This window comes from Cervus canadensis, chromosome 12, assembly GCF_019320065.1.
Source record: "Cervus canadensis isolate Bull #8, Minnesota chromosome 12, ASM1932006v1, whole genome shotgun sequence".
Taxonomy (NCBI): Eukaryota; Metazoa; Chordata; class Mammalia; order Artiodactyla; family Cervidae; genus Cervus; species Cervus canadensis.
In genome coordinates, this window is record NC_057397.1 from 57,291,190 (window position 1) to 57,306,822 (window position 15,633).

General features: G+C 33.7%; 1 protein-coding gene across 33 annotated transcripts in view; it reads right to left on the reverse strand.

Moving 5' to 3' along the window:
* RIMS2 (regulating synaptic membrane exocytosis 2) overlaps nt 1-15,633 on the reverse strand; it is a 586,517-nt gene that overhangs the window by 210,242 nt on the left and 360,642 nt on the right. For 18 of the 33 annotated variants that reach the window (XM_043483862.1, XM_043483859.1, XM_043483855.1 and 15 more), the window contains one exon: nt 13,609-13,725. In XM_043483862.1, coding sequence (XP_043339797.1) covers nt 13,609-13,725 — 117 coding nt within the window. Of the gene's footprint in view, nt 1-3,307; nt 3,374-13,608; nt 13,726-15,633 lie in introns of all 33 variants that reach the window. The other 15 variants (XM_043483854.1, XM_043483845.1, XM_043483878.1 and 12 more) reach the window with 1 other exon arrangement.

A 15,633-nucleotide genomic window follows, 5' to 3' on the forward strand; every position in this document is an offset into this window, starting at 1 on the left:
CTAGAGGAGAACATAGGCAAAACACTCTCCGACATAAATCACAGCAAGATCCTCTATGACCCACCTCCCAGAATATTGGAAATAAAAGCAAAACTAAACAAATGGGACCTAATGAAACTTAAAAGCTTTTGCACTACAAAGGAAACTATAGTAAGGTGAAAAGACAGCCCTCAGATTGGGAGAAAATAATAGCAAATGAAGAAACAGACAAAGGATTAATCTCAAAAATATACAAGCAACTCCTGCAGCTCAATTCCAGAAAAATAAATGACCCAATCAAAAAATGGGCCAAAGAACTAAACAGACATTTCTCCAAAGAAGACATACAGATGGCTAACAAACACATGAAAAGATGCTCAACATCACTCATGATTAGAGAAATGCAAATCAAAACCACAATGAGGTACCATTACACGCCAGTCAGGATGGCTGCTATCCAAAAGTCTACAAGCAATAAATGCTGGAGAGGGAGTGGAGAAAAGGGAACCCTCTTACACTGTTGGTGGGAATGCAAACTAGTACAGCCGCTATGGAAAACAGTGTGGAGATTTCTTAAAAAACTGGAAATAGCACTGCCGTATGACCCAGCAATCCCACTTCTGGGCATACACACTGAGGAAACCAGCTCTGAAAGAGACACGTGCACCCCAGTGTTTATCGCAGCACTGTTTATAATAGCCAGGACATGGAAGCAACCTAGATGCCCATCAGCAGACGAATGGATAAGGAAGCTGTGGTACATATACACCATGGAATATTACTCAGCCATTAAAAAGAATTCATTTGAATCAGTTCTAATGAGATGGATGAAACTGGAGCCCATTATACAGAGTGAAGTAAGCCAGAAAGATAAAGAACATTACAGCATACTAACACATATATATGGAATTTAGAAAGATGGTAATGATAACCCTATATGCAAAACAGAAAAAGAGACACAGAAATACAGAACAGACTCTTGAACTCTGTGGGAGAATGTGAGGGTGGGATATTTCAAAAGAACAGCATGTATACTATCTAGGGTGAAACAGATCACCAGCCCAGGTGGGATGCATGAGACAAGTGCTCGGGCCTGGTGCACTGGGAAAACCCAGAGGAATCGGGTGGAGAGGGAGGTGGGAGGGGGGATCGGGATGGGGAATACGTGTAAATCTATGGCTGATTCATATCAATGTATGACAAAATAAATAAATAAATAATAAAAATAAAAATAAAAATAATTAAAAAACAACAAATGAAGGAAATGTTAAGCTGAAAATTCAATACAGTATTTACTGTTTCTGTGGAATACAATACAAATGCAATAGGCAAGAAGCCTAGAGGTAGATGAAGGAATATTAGCTGTATATTCTGGTTCTTGGTATGGGTAGTAGATTCCTAAATGTTTATTTTACTACTATGCTTTGAAACACGCAGATATGCTTTTGTATGAATCAAACTAATAATAGTAAAAGATAATATTATTGAAAGCAACTAAAGAACTACATTCTTACAATATCTATCCAATTTTTCCAAAGTAAGTATACACTAGACTCACAACTTTGAATCATTTAAGTGACGGCAAATCTTAGAGTAAGTTATTTGATAATTTGTTTTCTAAAACTGATTTTCGTAACTGTGTTTTCCTTTAATATAAACATCAGTGATATTGTGTGCCCTGACTACAAACTAAATTATGGCACAAAAGACAATTCAGAAATCTCTTTCAAAATAGGCCAGCTAGGCTGAGGTTGAGAAACTGAGCAAGAATGTGAAACTGATAATCAACCTAGAGCTGTTCAAGGACTGGCTCTATCTATGTTGGTTCACTGAAAGAACAAATAATAAGAAGCAATTTACTTATTGATAACTAAGAAAAATATAGGGCATAAAAAACTAATGTGATGCATGATTTTAATTTATATTTAAGTGGAAAGATACCAGCACAAGAATTCTATAGTCAATAATATCTCATTCATGCCACCCACCTTAAAAAAGGTCTTACCCAATTATAAGGATAGGTATATAACTATTTTTCACATTTTTGTAAGATACATGTATAATCATTGTAACCAGAAAAACAGTCTGAAAGTAATATACAGCAATAATAAAGATGACAAACACTAACAATAAAAAAAATGAAAATTATTTAGTATCAAAGCAAAATAATAGAAAAAGAGACTGAGAAAAGTAAAAGAAAATAAAACATAGCAATAACCACTACCGTATAGTAAACTGAACGCACTAAATTTCAGATACACGTACAGAAAGACATCACAAAACTTGAATTATTAGGAATTTATTGTTGATACTATCTCTTATGTTTCCTTGTATATTTGTCTAAATGAATTCAATCTTAGATATTTACCCACTAGTTTCGATTATTTTTTTCTAAGCTCTTTAATTATCAACTCTCAGTTAACTAAACTAATAGGATAAAAGTGGTCACAAAGAACCCAAATCACTCTGAAACTATAGTCAGAGTGAGTACAGCACATTAATTCCCTATCTGTATAGCTGAACCCACAACCACATTATCATTGCTGTTCTTTTCTCTGCCTACAGGGCCTCAAAATGTCACTGAACTGGCTCAAGTCCCTACAGCTACGTTTAGACTTGAGAAACTGCAAGCTCCAGAGACCTTCTTTCCCTGCTAAATATCCTTCTAGGAATAACTAGAGAGGTAATCCTCCTTTCTGTTAAATGCCAGGTAATTTATATTTCTCTTCAATACCAAGGAGAATGGTGGTAGAGTAAAAATTAACAAGGATTTTCCCACAAACCCAGTATTCTCCAGGGATCCAGACTCATCTACTATAGCCAATGAGTAGATCACAGCCACCCTTGATAAAGTAACCATAAACCTGAGTTCAGCCTCATAAACCTCTGTCCAATCTAAGCACTTTTCAAAGGCTGATTTGGAGGGAGGTAGAGTGGGTTTTTAGGATATGTACCACAATCAACTAGTGCTGTCTGAATGTCTATTCATGAACTCTCCAGAGGAAGAAGAGCTGTCAACTGTATTAATTTTTTAAAATACTGTTATTCTACTTTTCCATGTAATGATTCAAAAGTAATTTCTGGTGAATTACATGTTTAGAATCATCACAGAGATGATCCCAGCCCATTAGGGGGAAGTTATATTTTTGACATTCTAATACAATAACTTGTTTATATATGCTTTATTTTCTACTTTTTTACAAGGATAATATTTCTATATTTCATCAGTATCCACAAATGTATATATATAAAAAAATAGAAGTGAGTTAATATCAACAGACAGGCACATGCAATTCTACGAACATACTCAATTGTAAGAAAAAAATACCTGCCATCCCTGTGATGATGTTCAATGCTCTGACTGTATCTGGAGCGAGGTAGAGTAAGAAAATGACTGCAAGCATGGCAGAAACAAGAATACAAATGAGACTCAGGAAAGAAATGAAGACGGTATAGTTTAATTTTTAAAAGTGAGATTCAAAAAAGATAAGCAGAGAGCAAGCAAAGCAAATGAAAATTGTTACTGAAAGTTTGCTCCTTCTTCCCAATGTCCATTGTGATACGGCAGTGCTAAAGGTTAAAATAGTCTAAATAGTCTAAAACAAAACACAACAAAATGTAACAAATTGAGATTGAAACAAATAATATTTAAAAATAAAATCTTATCAATTATCACAAACATCTTCAGCACCATCTATAAAATGTATATAATACAGCTGCTTCCTCATTTTTGGGGAGGAAAGGTAGGAAAAGAAAAATAATAAAGTAACCAGAAAGTTTGAGAAGAAAATATTAAAAGAGATAACTTCTAATACTTATCACACTTAGGGGATTTCATAAGGCAATTATTTTTTTTACAATCATTACTAATTAAAAGTAACTAAAAGAGTTTATAAAATTTCATTTAGTAGGGAACAAATTGAATACTTTGTTTGAATATTGTTTTATTTTGATATTACTTTATTTTGAATATTAATTATTTGAAATTAACTTTATTTGAATATTAATTTTATTTTTTAAATGTATTGGATGCTATTCCATTTTCCAGTCACTATTTATTACATGTTTTGATTCTGCTGCACTTCATGCCTCATGACTTACCACAAGCCATCAAAGTAGTACATTTTCATTTTTACCCCTCCGTAGCTGATTCTCTTATTTCCATAGCACTAATATAATTTAAAAAATTTTTTTAACCTTCCATGTCAAAACACTTAATTTTGGCAGATTATCATTATGCTTCAGTAAAAAATGGAAGCCCACCTTGATCTCTCTCAACATCTCTAAAGAGGACATATACATTTGTATCTTCACTTGTCCTATTCTTCTCCAACAAAGGAAGAAATTCCTCTACTTGTAATCCTGCTTCCCATATGGCCTTGCTTCATTCATCTTCGTCTCATGCCTTCCCTTCCACAATCAAATTTAATTCTCAAAATAAAACTTCAGTAACTTTGCTTTCCTCTCTCTGTCTTTTTCATCATAAAACATCTTTTAGATGTATCTACAATTCTTGCCATCACTTTCTCACTTTTCAGTCATGCTTAAAGTTTACTGTAATTTGACTTCTGCCTCTACTATTCTCTTCAAGGTATTCTGTGAGTTTTATCTGTGAAATTCTAAAAAATCTTTTAGTTTCTTCTTGATCTTCATTATGCTCCATTTATCTACGGCTTTAGACACTGATTTTCAACCTCTATTTCTTGACACTCTCTTGGGTTTTGAAACACTGTTCTCTCAGGCTCTTACAAAGTTGTGTGTGAGCTCAGTCATGTCCAACTCTCTGCTACCCTATGGACTGTAGCCCACCAGGCTGCTCTGTCCATGGAACTTTCCAGGCAAGAATACTGGAGTGGGTTGCCATTTCCTCTTCCAGGGGATCTTCCCAACCCAGGGATCAAACCCTTGTCTCTTGAGTCTCTTCCACTGGCAGGTGGATTCTTTAACAGTGTCTATTAACACTTAACTATGTGCCACATACTCCGTTGAAGTTTTGTCTATGTCTCACTTACTACTCATAACAACCCTTCGAGATGGGGTCTAGTATTCCCACAGACAGAGAAAACTCGTTGTGAGTGCTTGCACACAGCGGTAAAGTAAGGAGCATAACTGGCTTTTAAACTCAGGGCTTCCTTCAGCCAAAATTCAGGCTCTTAACGTGTACACATTGGCCTGGCCTCCCGCCTACTAACTCTTTCTTTATCCATTTCACTTACTGATTCCCTTTCTTTTATTCCTCAGAGGCAGTGGTTTCCCAAGATTTTTCCTTGACTTTCTTCATACTCAAACACATTCTTTCTGGATAACACTATTTGTTTTTATAGTGTAAATTCTCGCTTTGGTTTAACCTTGATTTTTCTTTGGGTTTCACATTCCCAGCAGCTTCCTGAGATCTCCACATGGCTGCTTGAGTGTCATGTAAGCATTTCAGAAAAACACATGAGACATGTAGGACACTGGCCAATTTGAACAAATGGGGCTGCAATTGTAAGAGAGCTGGAGCAGTAACCTTCCAACGTTCTTTTTAAGCAGAAGACCATTTGATTTTTCAAATAAAATTTATGTCAAACCAATATTTAGGAATCCAATAAAATCAGAATGGCACTGTCTACAGAGGGAGTAAGAAGCCTAGATCCTGTCCATTTGGCTTTATCCTTGCCTACAACAGCAGTCCTTCCCGTATCTTTAGCATCTAGAACTCTATCATTTTAAAGGGCCTCCTAGTAGTTAATTACAATTCTTTTTAAAAAAAAATTTTTAATTATAATTCTTTAATCCTCTTTGGAATTTAACATAATAGTTCAGCTATTTGTTTTCTTGTAATCTCAGTTTCAACTGAGAATTTAAATATTTAATAAACCAAACTATAAAGTCTCAAAATTTAACTTATCCATTTTCCTTATTTTCTACATTCAATTGATTTATAACCATTGCTCATTCTAATGTCTAAATAACTCAGATTTATCCCTTGTTTTCCTTTTTCACTGCCATTATAAATCAGGCTTAACATGTCCAATGAAATAATCTCCTATTAAGTCTCCCTTCAGAACCCAACCCTCTCCCAATCCACCCTGCCTACAGAACTATATTTATAAATTATGATTCTGATCATGTACATTGCTCTAAATCCTTCAATTAATATCCATCTCAAAAAACAAGTACATATTCTTTAAAATGGTAAATGAACTAATTTCTAAGCTATATTCAATCTTCATCTCCTATTACTTTTCTTTTCCCATACCATCACTTTTTATCTAGGTACAGCAGACTACCTAAGATTGTCTAAATATATTCCATACTTTCAGGACTTTCAGACTAAGTTCATGCTCAACACTCATGCTCAACACTCTGCCAAGAATGTCCTATCCAAAATTCCCTCTCTGTCTCCACTTCATTGCCTTTCAAAATTCTACTATTTTTTAAAGTCCAGCTTCTCTTAGAAGCTCTTTCCAATAGATGCAAGCAAGTAATTTCCTCTCCAACCTGTTCTAATACTATTATGCTTAGGCCTCATGGTCTTTTACATTTTATAACTAGTTACTATATTGTATAATTACTTGGTATAATCAATTGGATCACGTGCTTATCTAGAGCAGGATAATGCCTACTCTAAATCTTTGTGCAGAATGCCTAACCCACTCAATAAATACATTTTGAGTTGAACTCAAAAGTAAAGCAGAATTATGATCTTTTCATGTGGAACCTACTGTTTAAAGAGAGCAGTCATTCATATAATCCCAGAAACACTCTAGAACTGTAAACAAAAGATTAAAAACCTATGCAGTATAAGAAATAAGGAAAACAGTATCAAAAAGAGATTTTTCTGGCTTTACAAAGAGTAGAAAGAATACCCAACAGTAGTGATGCTGGGATTTACTGCATTAAAAAGGAATAGACTCTCTCTGAAAATTACTTAAGGGTAACAAAAATGTGTAAATTCAAAGTTGTTAAAATATTCATATTCATAGAACATATATATATAATCACCCAACTTTTAACATTTTCCTTGAGAAGGCTTATAATTAATTTCATCTCTGTAAAGCCAAAGAAAAGACTATACAGGAATCATCATCATCATGCAACAGTTTGTTTTATTTCCCTTTTTGTGATGATGAATTTTATGTATCACCTTAACTGGCCAAGGGGTGCTCACCTTAAACATTATTTCTGGGAATGTATGTAAAGGTATCTCGGGATGAGATTCTCATTTGATTCAGTGGAATCAGTACATTGCCCACTCCAGTGTGGGTGGATATCAGGCGTGAGCCTGACATCTCATAGCTCTCTGGCCCTCTGACTGAGATTGATCAATATACCACTGGCTCACCCAGTTCTCAGGCCTTTGTACTCTGACTGAATTATACCACCATCTCACAAGTCTCCAGCGTGCAGACAGCAGATGGTAGACCTTTTCAGCTTGTATAATCACCTGAGCCAACTCCTCATAATAAATCTATCTATCACCTATCTATATATTTATCTATCTATTATCAGTTTCTCTCTATCCAGCCTAAAAATTTTGTTCCTCTGGAGAACAGGGACTATATACTTTTCCATAGACATGTTATACCTCTTAACCTAATCTGGTCATGATTCCCCTTGGAGTAAAAGCACAAACATGCATCTGTGAATATTACAGAAATAAACCATACTATTTTAGTAAGTCCCCTAAAATTCACTAAGATACAGAGGTCATTTGCTACATCCACTTAAAGCAATTTAAAAACATTTTATTTACACTTCTCCATTAAAGCATGCTTACTTTTCTCCCCAAATTAATGGACAGTATAAAATCTATGCAATAAATACTGTCCTAAATATACGTGAGGAGTTAAAGTTATTTTAAATATTGCATTTAATCCAACTTATTTGAAATTTTTAAAAAATTGAGCAGAACTTTAACTCAGTGCAAAAGAATAAAACAGGAAACCAAAACACGGCTCAAATTTTTTTTTGGTCTAACCCCCTTTACTTCTTTAAAACAAAATTACATTTATTTATTTTTAATTGAAGGGTAATTGCTCTACAATATTGTGTTGGTTTCTGCCAAACACCAATATGAATCAACCACAGGTATACTATGTCCCCTCCCTTTTGAACCTCCCTCCCGCCCCTCTGGGGTGTTACAGAGCCCCAGATTGAGTTACCTGAGTCACACAGCAAATTTGCATTGGCTATATATTTCACATGTGGTAATGTGTATGTTTCCATGTTAAGCTCTTCATACATCCCACCCTCTCCTTCCTCCCACCACCCCCGTGTCCATAAATCTGTTCTCTGGGATTTACTGCATTTACTGCAGAGTCTCCACTGCTGCTCTGCAAATAGGTTAAACAGTAGGTCTTTCTAGATTCAATATATATGCATTGATATACAATATTTGTTTTTCTCTTTCTGACTTACTTCACTCTGTGTAATAGGCTCTAGGTTCAACCACCTCATTAGAACTAACTCAAATGTGTTCCTTTTTATGGCTGAGTAATATTCCATCGTATATATGTACCACAGCTTCTTTATCCATTCATCTGTCGATGGACATCTAGGTTACTTCCATGTTCTAGCTACTGTAAACAGTGCTGCAATGAATATTGGGGTACATGTGTCTTTTTCAATTTTGGTTTCCTCAGGGTATATGCCTAGGAGTGGGATTGCTGGGTCAATGCAGCAATTGCACTGGTTTTATTCCTTGTTTTTTAAGGAATCTCCGTACTGTCTTCCATAGTGGCTGCATCAATTTACATTACCCCTCAACAGTGCAAGAATGTTCCCTTTTCTCCACACTCTCTCCAGCATTTATTGCTTGTAGATTTTTTTGATGATGGCCATTCTGACTGGTGTGAGGTGATCTCTCATTGTAGTTTTGATTTGCATTTCTCTAGTAATGAGCGATGTTGAGCATCTTTTCATGTGTTTACTAGCTATCTGTTTGTCATCTTTGGAGAAATGTCTGTTTAGGTCTTTTGCCCACTTTTTGATTGGGTTGTTTGTTTTTCTGGTATTAAGTTGTATGAGCTGCTTGTATATTTTGGAAATTAATCCACTGTCATAAAATGTGACTAAATTTTAAAAAAAGATTAAAAAAGCAACTTACAGATTCTCAAATCCTGATAAAACATTTGACTATTCAAAGAACTAAAAAAGATTACTCATCTAATTTCCTGACACACTTAGATTCTTACTAAGAAATTTAATTTTTGAAGATAAAACAAAATTATATTTATAATGAATTATCCTTCCATTGTATTTCATTAGCCTGAATGTTCCCTTTTCAGTTCAGTTCAGTTCAGTTCGGTCACTCAGTCATGTCCGATGCTTTGCAACTATCCAGAAAGAAAAACACCAATACAGTATACTAACCCATGGTCCCTTTTAGGAACTACCAGATACACAAAAAGGACTGTAAAAAAGAGGAGATAAAAATCTCACTCTTAAGCAATCTGCAGATTTTGAAAGCTAAATTTCCAACAATCTGAATTTAATACCAAACTTTCCACTCTGTCTTTGACATTGTTACTGTTTTGATACTTTATAGTTCTTAAAATACACTATGATTTAAAAAGTAAAAGTATAATCCTGAAATATAATAAATAAAAAGTTGCATTAATTTATAGGATGAGTTTTCTTTTTCATTTACTTTCTCTATGTTTTCAAACTTTCAGAGATGTATTTCTCTCATAGCTGATAACTGAAATGGTTTGGTAATTTCTGGTAGCTGACAGCCTGTTAAAGAATAGAGAAATAGCATGTGTTTGAAGCATTTCAGAAATTCATATAATAGGGCAAATATGCCCTATTCTATAAAATATTATCAAATATAAATGCATTAATTGAATGAAGAGAAGAAAAAAGTTTATGAAGTAATATATCTTCTGCCAGTATTATTTTCTTCCTTATTATGCTGAAAGTATACTCTATGGAATTAAATCCAACCAATATATTTCAGTCTCTACGATAGACATAAAAAATGTGTACTATAAAATATCTATGACAAATTATAGAAATAGCATCTAGTACTCTATACTTATTCTAGTAGTAAATTAACTCCTATAAAAAAAATAAGCTCTTGAAATGATTTCTAATACTAAAGTCACATAGTTTGCTCCAGAAAATGATGTTCCTAGTTGTAGTAGTTACCAGGATTTACCAGAAAAATAATGATACAAAAAGGTAGGAGGAATGAAGAGAAGACGACTATTACATTAATCATTTTTATTTAATATCGCTGTATAGAAGTTTCTGAATTACTTGTAATAAACCTTCTTTCTTTTCAAAATAGAAAAGGAATATGACTAGTACTAATAAAATAAGATATGCAGAGAAATAAAGATCCAATCAAAATTCTATCTATAATTCTTCTTATATTATCTATAAGAAAAGGATATCTCTTTCTTACACCACTTAAGTTTAAACAAGTGTGTGTGTGCATGCTTAAGTTGCATCAGTCGTGTCTGACTCTGTGATGCTAGAGACTGTGGTCCAACAGGCTCCCCTGTCCATGGGGTTCTCCAGGCAAGAATATTGGAGTGGGTTGCCATATCTCCTTCAGGGGATCTTCCTAATGCAGGGATCGAACGTGTCTCTTATGTCTCCTGCATTAGCAGGCAGGTTCTCTACTACTAGCACCACCTGGGAAGCCCAACCAGGTACTATAAATTAATGTCATATAGTATCATTTATTGGGGCTTCCCTGGTGTCTCAGACAATAAAGAATCCACCCACAATGCGGGAGACTGGGGTTCGATCCTTGGGTCAGGAATATCCCATGGAGAAGGGAATGGCTACCAATACCATATTCTAGCCTGGAGAATCTCATGGACAGAGGAGCCTGGCAAGCCACAGTCCATGGGGTTGTATTATTTATCACTCAACATGGCTGATATAAAAGCCATTATCTTTTTTTTTTTAAGCTATTATCTTTATTCACAATTTTCTAGTATGTCCCCTAGTCCTTCATCCTTCTTACTGGGTCTTTCTGATAGTATATGTATATTCTGCCTCTGTATCTTTTGTTGTTGCCTAAATAAACATGCTCATTTTTCAAGGTCCAAAACATATCCTACATCCTCTACAAGCCACTTCAAAAAAACAACTGAATTGACTTGACTTCTCTTTTCTCTGCCTAATTGATGAGCACATTAAAATGTAAATTATTTATAAGCTAAAAGATTCTTTTAAAATGTTAAGAGGTACTTTTTTTGAGTACATACCATTCAATTGGTAGCACTGTTTCACTTAATCTACCCAACAACCCTATAAAGTTGGTATTAATATTCTAATTTTATAGATAAGGAAATCAAATCAAAGATACACAGCGATCAGTTGTTAAAAAATCTAAATTCAAGCCCAATTGCCATTTGGTTCCAAATCCCATGAAAAAGAATACATATCATGAAATATTCTAGTCCAGTGTGTCAACTCTTACTGAAAAGCAAGATTAATGCACTACTCAAAATAACTAAATTTTACTTATCATCTCAAAGGAAATTCTTTTTTAGGCTTTTAAATCAACAGTATTATTTATCAACTCTATAAAATGCAGTTCATGAAAATTCACTATAGGAGGAGTATCCTTACCATCTATTATAAATAGTACATAAAAATAACAATGCCTTCATGCCTTCATATGCATTCTATTATTTAAAATCTTTTAGAATATTAGGATAAAACAGAAATTAAGAACCCATTGTTTAATAATGTGATAGACTATTTACATGGATAATACTGTGCTTTTCATTTTTTATTCCTCATGTAATGAATGATTGCAAAAATACTCAAAATTAACATAGAAATGGTTTTATAGGCCTATTTAAATGAAATTCTATTTTATTTATTTCTAAAAGGATTTAAAACAGCTCACAATGAAGAGCAATTATGATTTGATAATGTAAAAGACTAAAACAGTAATGAAATCATGTGGATCAATTTCCCCACAAAATCTCTGAATTACTTGAATGTTTTTGCTAAATTAAAAGATTCATAATGTTATAAAGTAAACAAAAAATATGACATTTCAATTATGACTAATTCAAATATTAACTATTACCAGGGGTTGAATAGCACTTTTCAGGCAATTAATCTTAGGGCTCTTTGTCTCAAAATGTCAATAAATAGTATGTGCTTGTCATGACAGTGACTATTTTTGTTTATAATTCTGGAGGTCAATTTTATTCTGTTCTTCCCTGCAAGATTTAGACCAGACCATATTGCCTTCAGAGAACATATCTAGTTCATTTTACATAAACTTGGAGGATTTAAAGTCATTTCAGACTTTCCTCCCTCAACACCTGCTTAACATGCCTTCAATGAACAAGGAGTTTATGAATCACTATCTGAAAAAATTCAAGAAATTATCAATTTTAAAAAATTCTACTAAGTAATGAAAAACTCATTCATCCACCCTAATATGATGCGTTCCTAATCATTCTAATATAGTTACCTTTCACTATTATTGTACTTGATAAGTATCCATTTCTGCAGGTAACATGCCTATAATTACTTTAAAGACACAAACCCCTATGAAAAACTCAAATAAATGAAAAATAAATAAAACACTACACTAACTTTCATTTGACACTAAGATATCAATTTATTCACTTCCTATTTCTTCTTAGATCTCAGACACAAAAGCCAATAGTTGATTGACACTATTGAAGACTAAGATATTCCCTATATTTCTTTTGGAAAAGTGTACTCCAACACAGTGCCATAAGCATGAACTCAGTTAGATTTAGACAAAACAATTAAATGTATAAGTATTGACAAAAAAATTTCATATCAATTGATTGAATCTCCACCCTTCCCTCCAGTGTTTTTACTAAAATTAGCTTAGGATGCATATAAAGAGATTTGTGAGTTCCCTTGTTATTTCATCATAATATTCTCTGAACAGTAAATTAAGCTTTCTATTCTAATCCTTATCTTAAACCCACTTGGTAGTTTTTGGGAAATACCATAGCATTTTTCATTTCATATATAATCAAATCATATACTAGAGGATTAATCAATTAGCTTGTTAAAAAAATTAGTAATTAACGTTATGTACTGAAACATGCCTAAGTATATCACATTTAATAGAGAAGTCTTCCAAGCACAGCAGTCAAGAAGTATAATTCTTTAAGCTGTTTAAAAGGTTTACTGAAAGCCATGAGGAAAAACCTCTTCATGAATCAGTTTTTCTGTCTGTTTAAACAAACCAGACTTGTCTCAACATGACTAAAAAGTCATATTGATTTACCAGATGAATGTAAAAGACTTTAAATCTACTGTCTCATGAAAGTATTTTTCAATATAATAATTGGTTATGATAAAGTAAAAATAATAAAACATCCTGTTTTCCTTATGATCATCATTATAATTTCATGTGCAAGTTCACCAACTTAACTGGCTTGATTTAACAAAGTACCAAAACTGCAAGAGCAAAATGAATTGTTTTTCTTAGCAAACAAAAGGTTGTTTTTTGTTTAATTTTTTAAAATGATGTGACAGTCATAAGAATTAATGTAGATATTGTAAACGAAGCACATGGTTTCAAAAACTAAGATAAGAAATACCCAAGTTCAGGATGAAAACATTTTATGGTAATCTTTATAATCTTTATAATATGGTCTCACAGTATTTGATTAAATTTACCTGTCTCTATCTGGAGAATAATGGTCATCCATGACACGATGTCTGTCCATTCGGCTAACTGTATTATAATGTCCTGTAGCAGAGCGTGTCCCTCGAAGTCCCTGTTCCACATTTCGACTGAAATAGCAAGATCCATTAAATATCTTAATAAACCATAATCATATATTATACTAAAAAATAAGGTTTTTTAATAAAGACAGCAGAAAAAGACAAAAGATCACTGCAATGTCAACCTCAAGATTTTTGCTTTAACTAATTGCACTTCTAATTAAATGTATAAATTTCACGTGGAGATTGACAATAAAATTAGGAGATTGCTGCTCTAACAGAGGTGTGTGCCTGCTAAATTGCTTCAGTCCTTTCCAGCTCTTTGTGACTCCACGGACTGTAGCCCTCCAGGTTCCTCTGTCCATGGGATTTTCCAAGCAAAAATACTGGAATGGGTTGCCATTTCTTCCTCCAGGGGATCTTTCAGAGCCAGAGATGGAAGCCGGATCTCTTACCTCTCCTATGTCTCCTACACTGGTAGGCAGGTACCCCACTAGTGCCACGGAGGAAGCCATAACAGAGGTACGACATAAAATTAAGGTAATGTCAATGGGAATGAAGACAAGGATTATGAAACCTATTAATGGTTGACTCCCAGGTGTATCGGAGAAGGCAATGGCAACTCACTCCAGTACTCTTGCCTGGAAAATCCCATGGATGGAGGAGCCTAGTAGGCTGCCATCTATGGGGTCGCATAGAGTCGGACATGACTGAAGAGACTTAGCAGCAGCAGCTGCAGCCCAGGTGTATAGTAGTGATAATAAAATATGAAATATAGGAGGAAGTATAGATTTGTGTGAAGAAAATGAGTTCAGCATGTTGCTTATACACCATGTTGCTTATAAATGGCTTATTGGCCATCTTACTTTAGGGATAATAATTGTTTATATTTTTAATCTAAACTGATGTTTTTATAACCAATCAATGACTATTTTTTTAAGCTACCATTCTTGGTCTGGGTTGTTTACTAATCTTACAGGCTTCCCTCATAGCTCAGTCAGTAAAGAGTCTGCCTGCAATGCAGGAGACCTGGGTTCGACTTCTGGGTTGGGAAGATCCCCTGGAGGAGGGAATGGCAACCCCCTCCAGTATTCTTGCCTAGAGTATCCCATGTACAGAGGAGCCTGGCAGACTACAGTCTATGAGGTCCCAAGAGTTGGACATGACTGAGTGACTAAGCACATTCTTTCTCATGATGGAATAAACCTTTTACACAAGCTCCTGCTACTACAGACTTTCTGTTAAGTGCAGGTCAATCTAATTTAAAATCCATGCCTATTTTCTACTGGGGTGTTCAAATATTCATTCTTTGATAACTCAAGAATTCTTTTTTTTTTTTTTTATGAGGGAGGGCTTAATTTACTAAAACTACAAATTTAAAATCTTATTTTCTCTTGCACTTTAAATTTCAGATTACAGGTCTTATTATTCTACTGATAGGTCTACCACATTTAAACAGTTACTTTTCAGAATACTTTTAATAATTTTAGTCCCATATACAAACTTACCTAAATCTTAAAATGTTTTAAACTATGTTTATAAATTTAATATATTAAATTTTCTCTTTAATTAATTGTCTAAATAAACATTTAAGTACTTAATATCCTTATAATTAAATAAGTTAAATTTATAAATATAATAAATCTTGTTCTCTTAGACAGTCTAATGCCATGTATAAAATTAAGATGACAACCTAAAATTCTAAGTCTAAATGTCTAAAACTAACTCAATAACTCATTTAAAATAAGTGTTCTAAGATTGTCAATCTAAGGGTTCAAATTGCCTTAAACATTGCAAGTATATAAAATGTGAAATTATGCACATATTTCCTGTTCAGAAACATTATTTCCTTGGTTCTTACTCTAGTAAGCCTTTCTATAACTTAACTGGATTGATTTGGAAATATTATTTCCATGGTTCTTACTCCAATAAGCATTTCTAACTTAACAGGATTGATCTAAGTTTTCCTTTAAATGT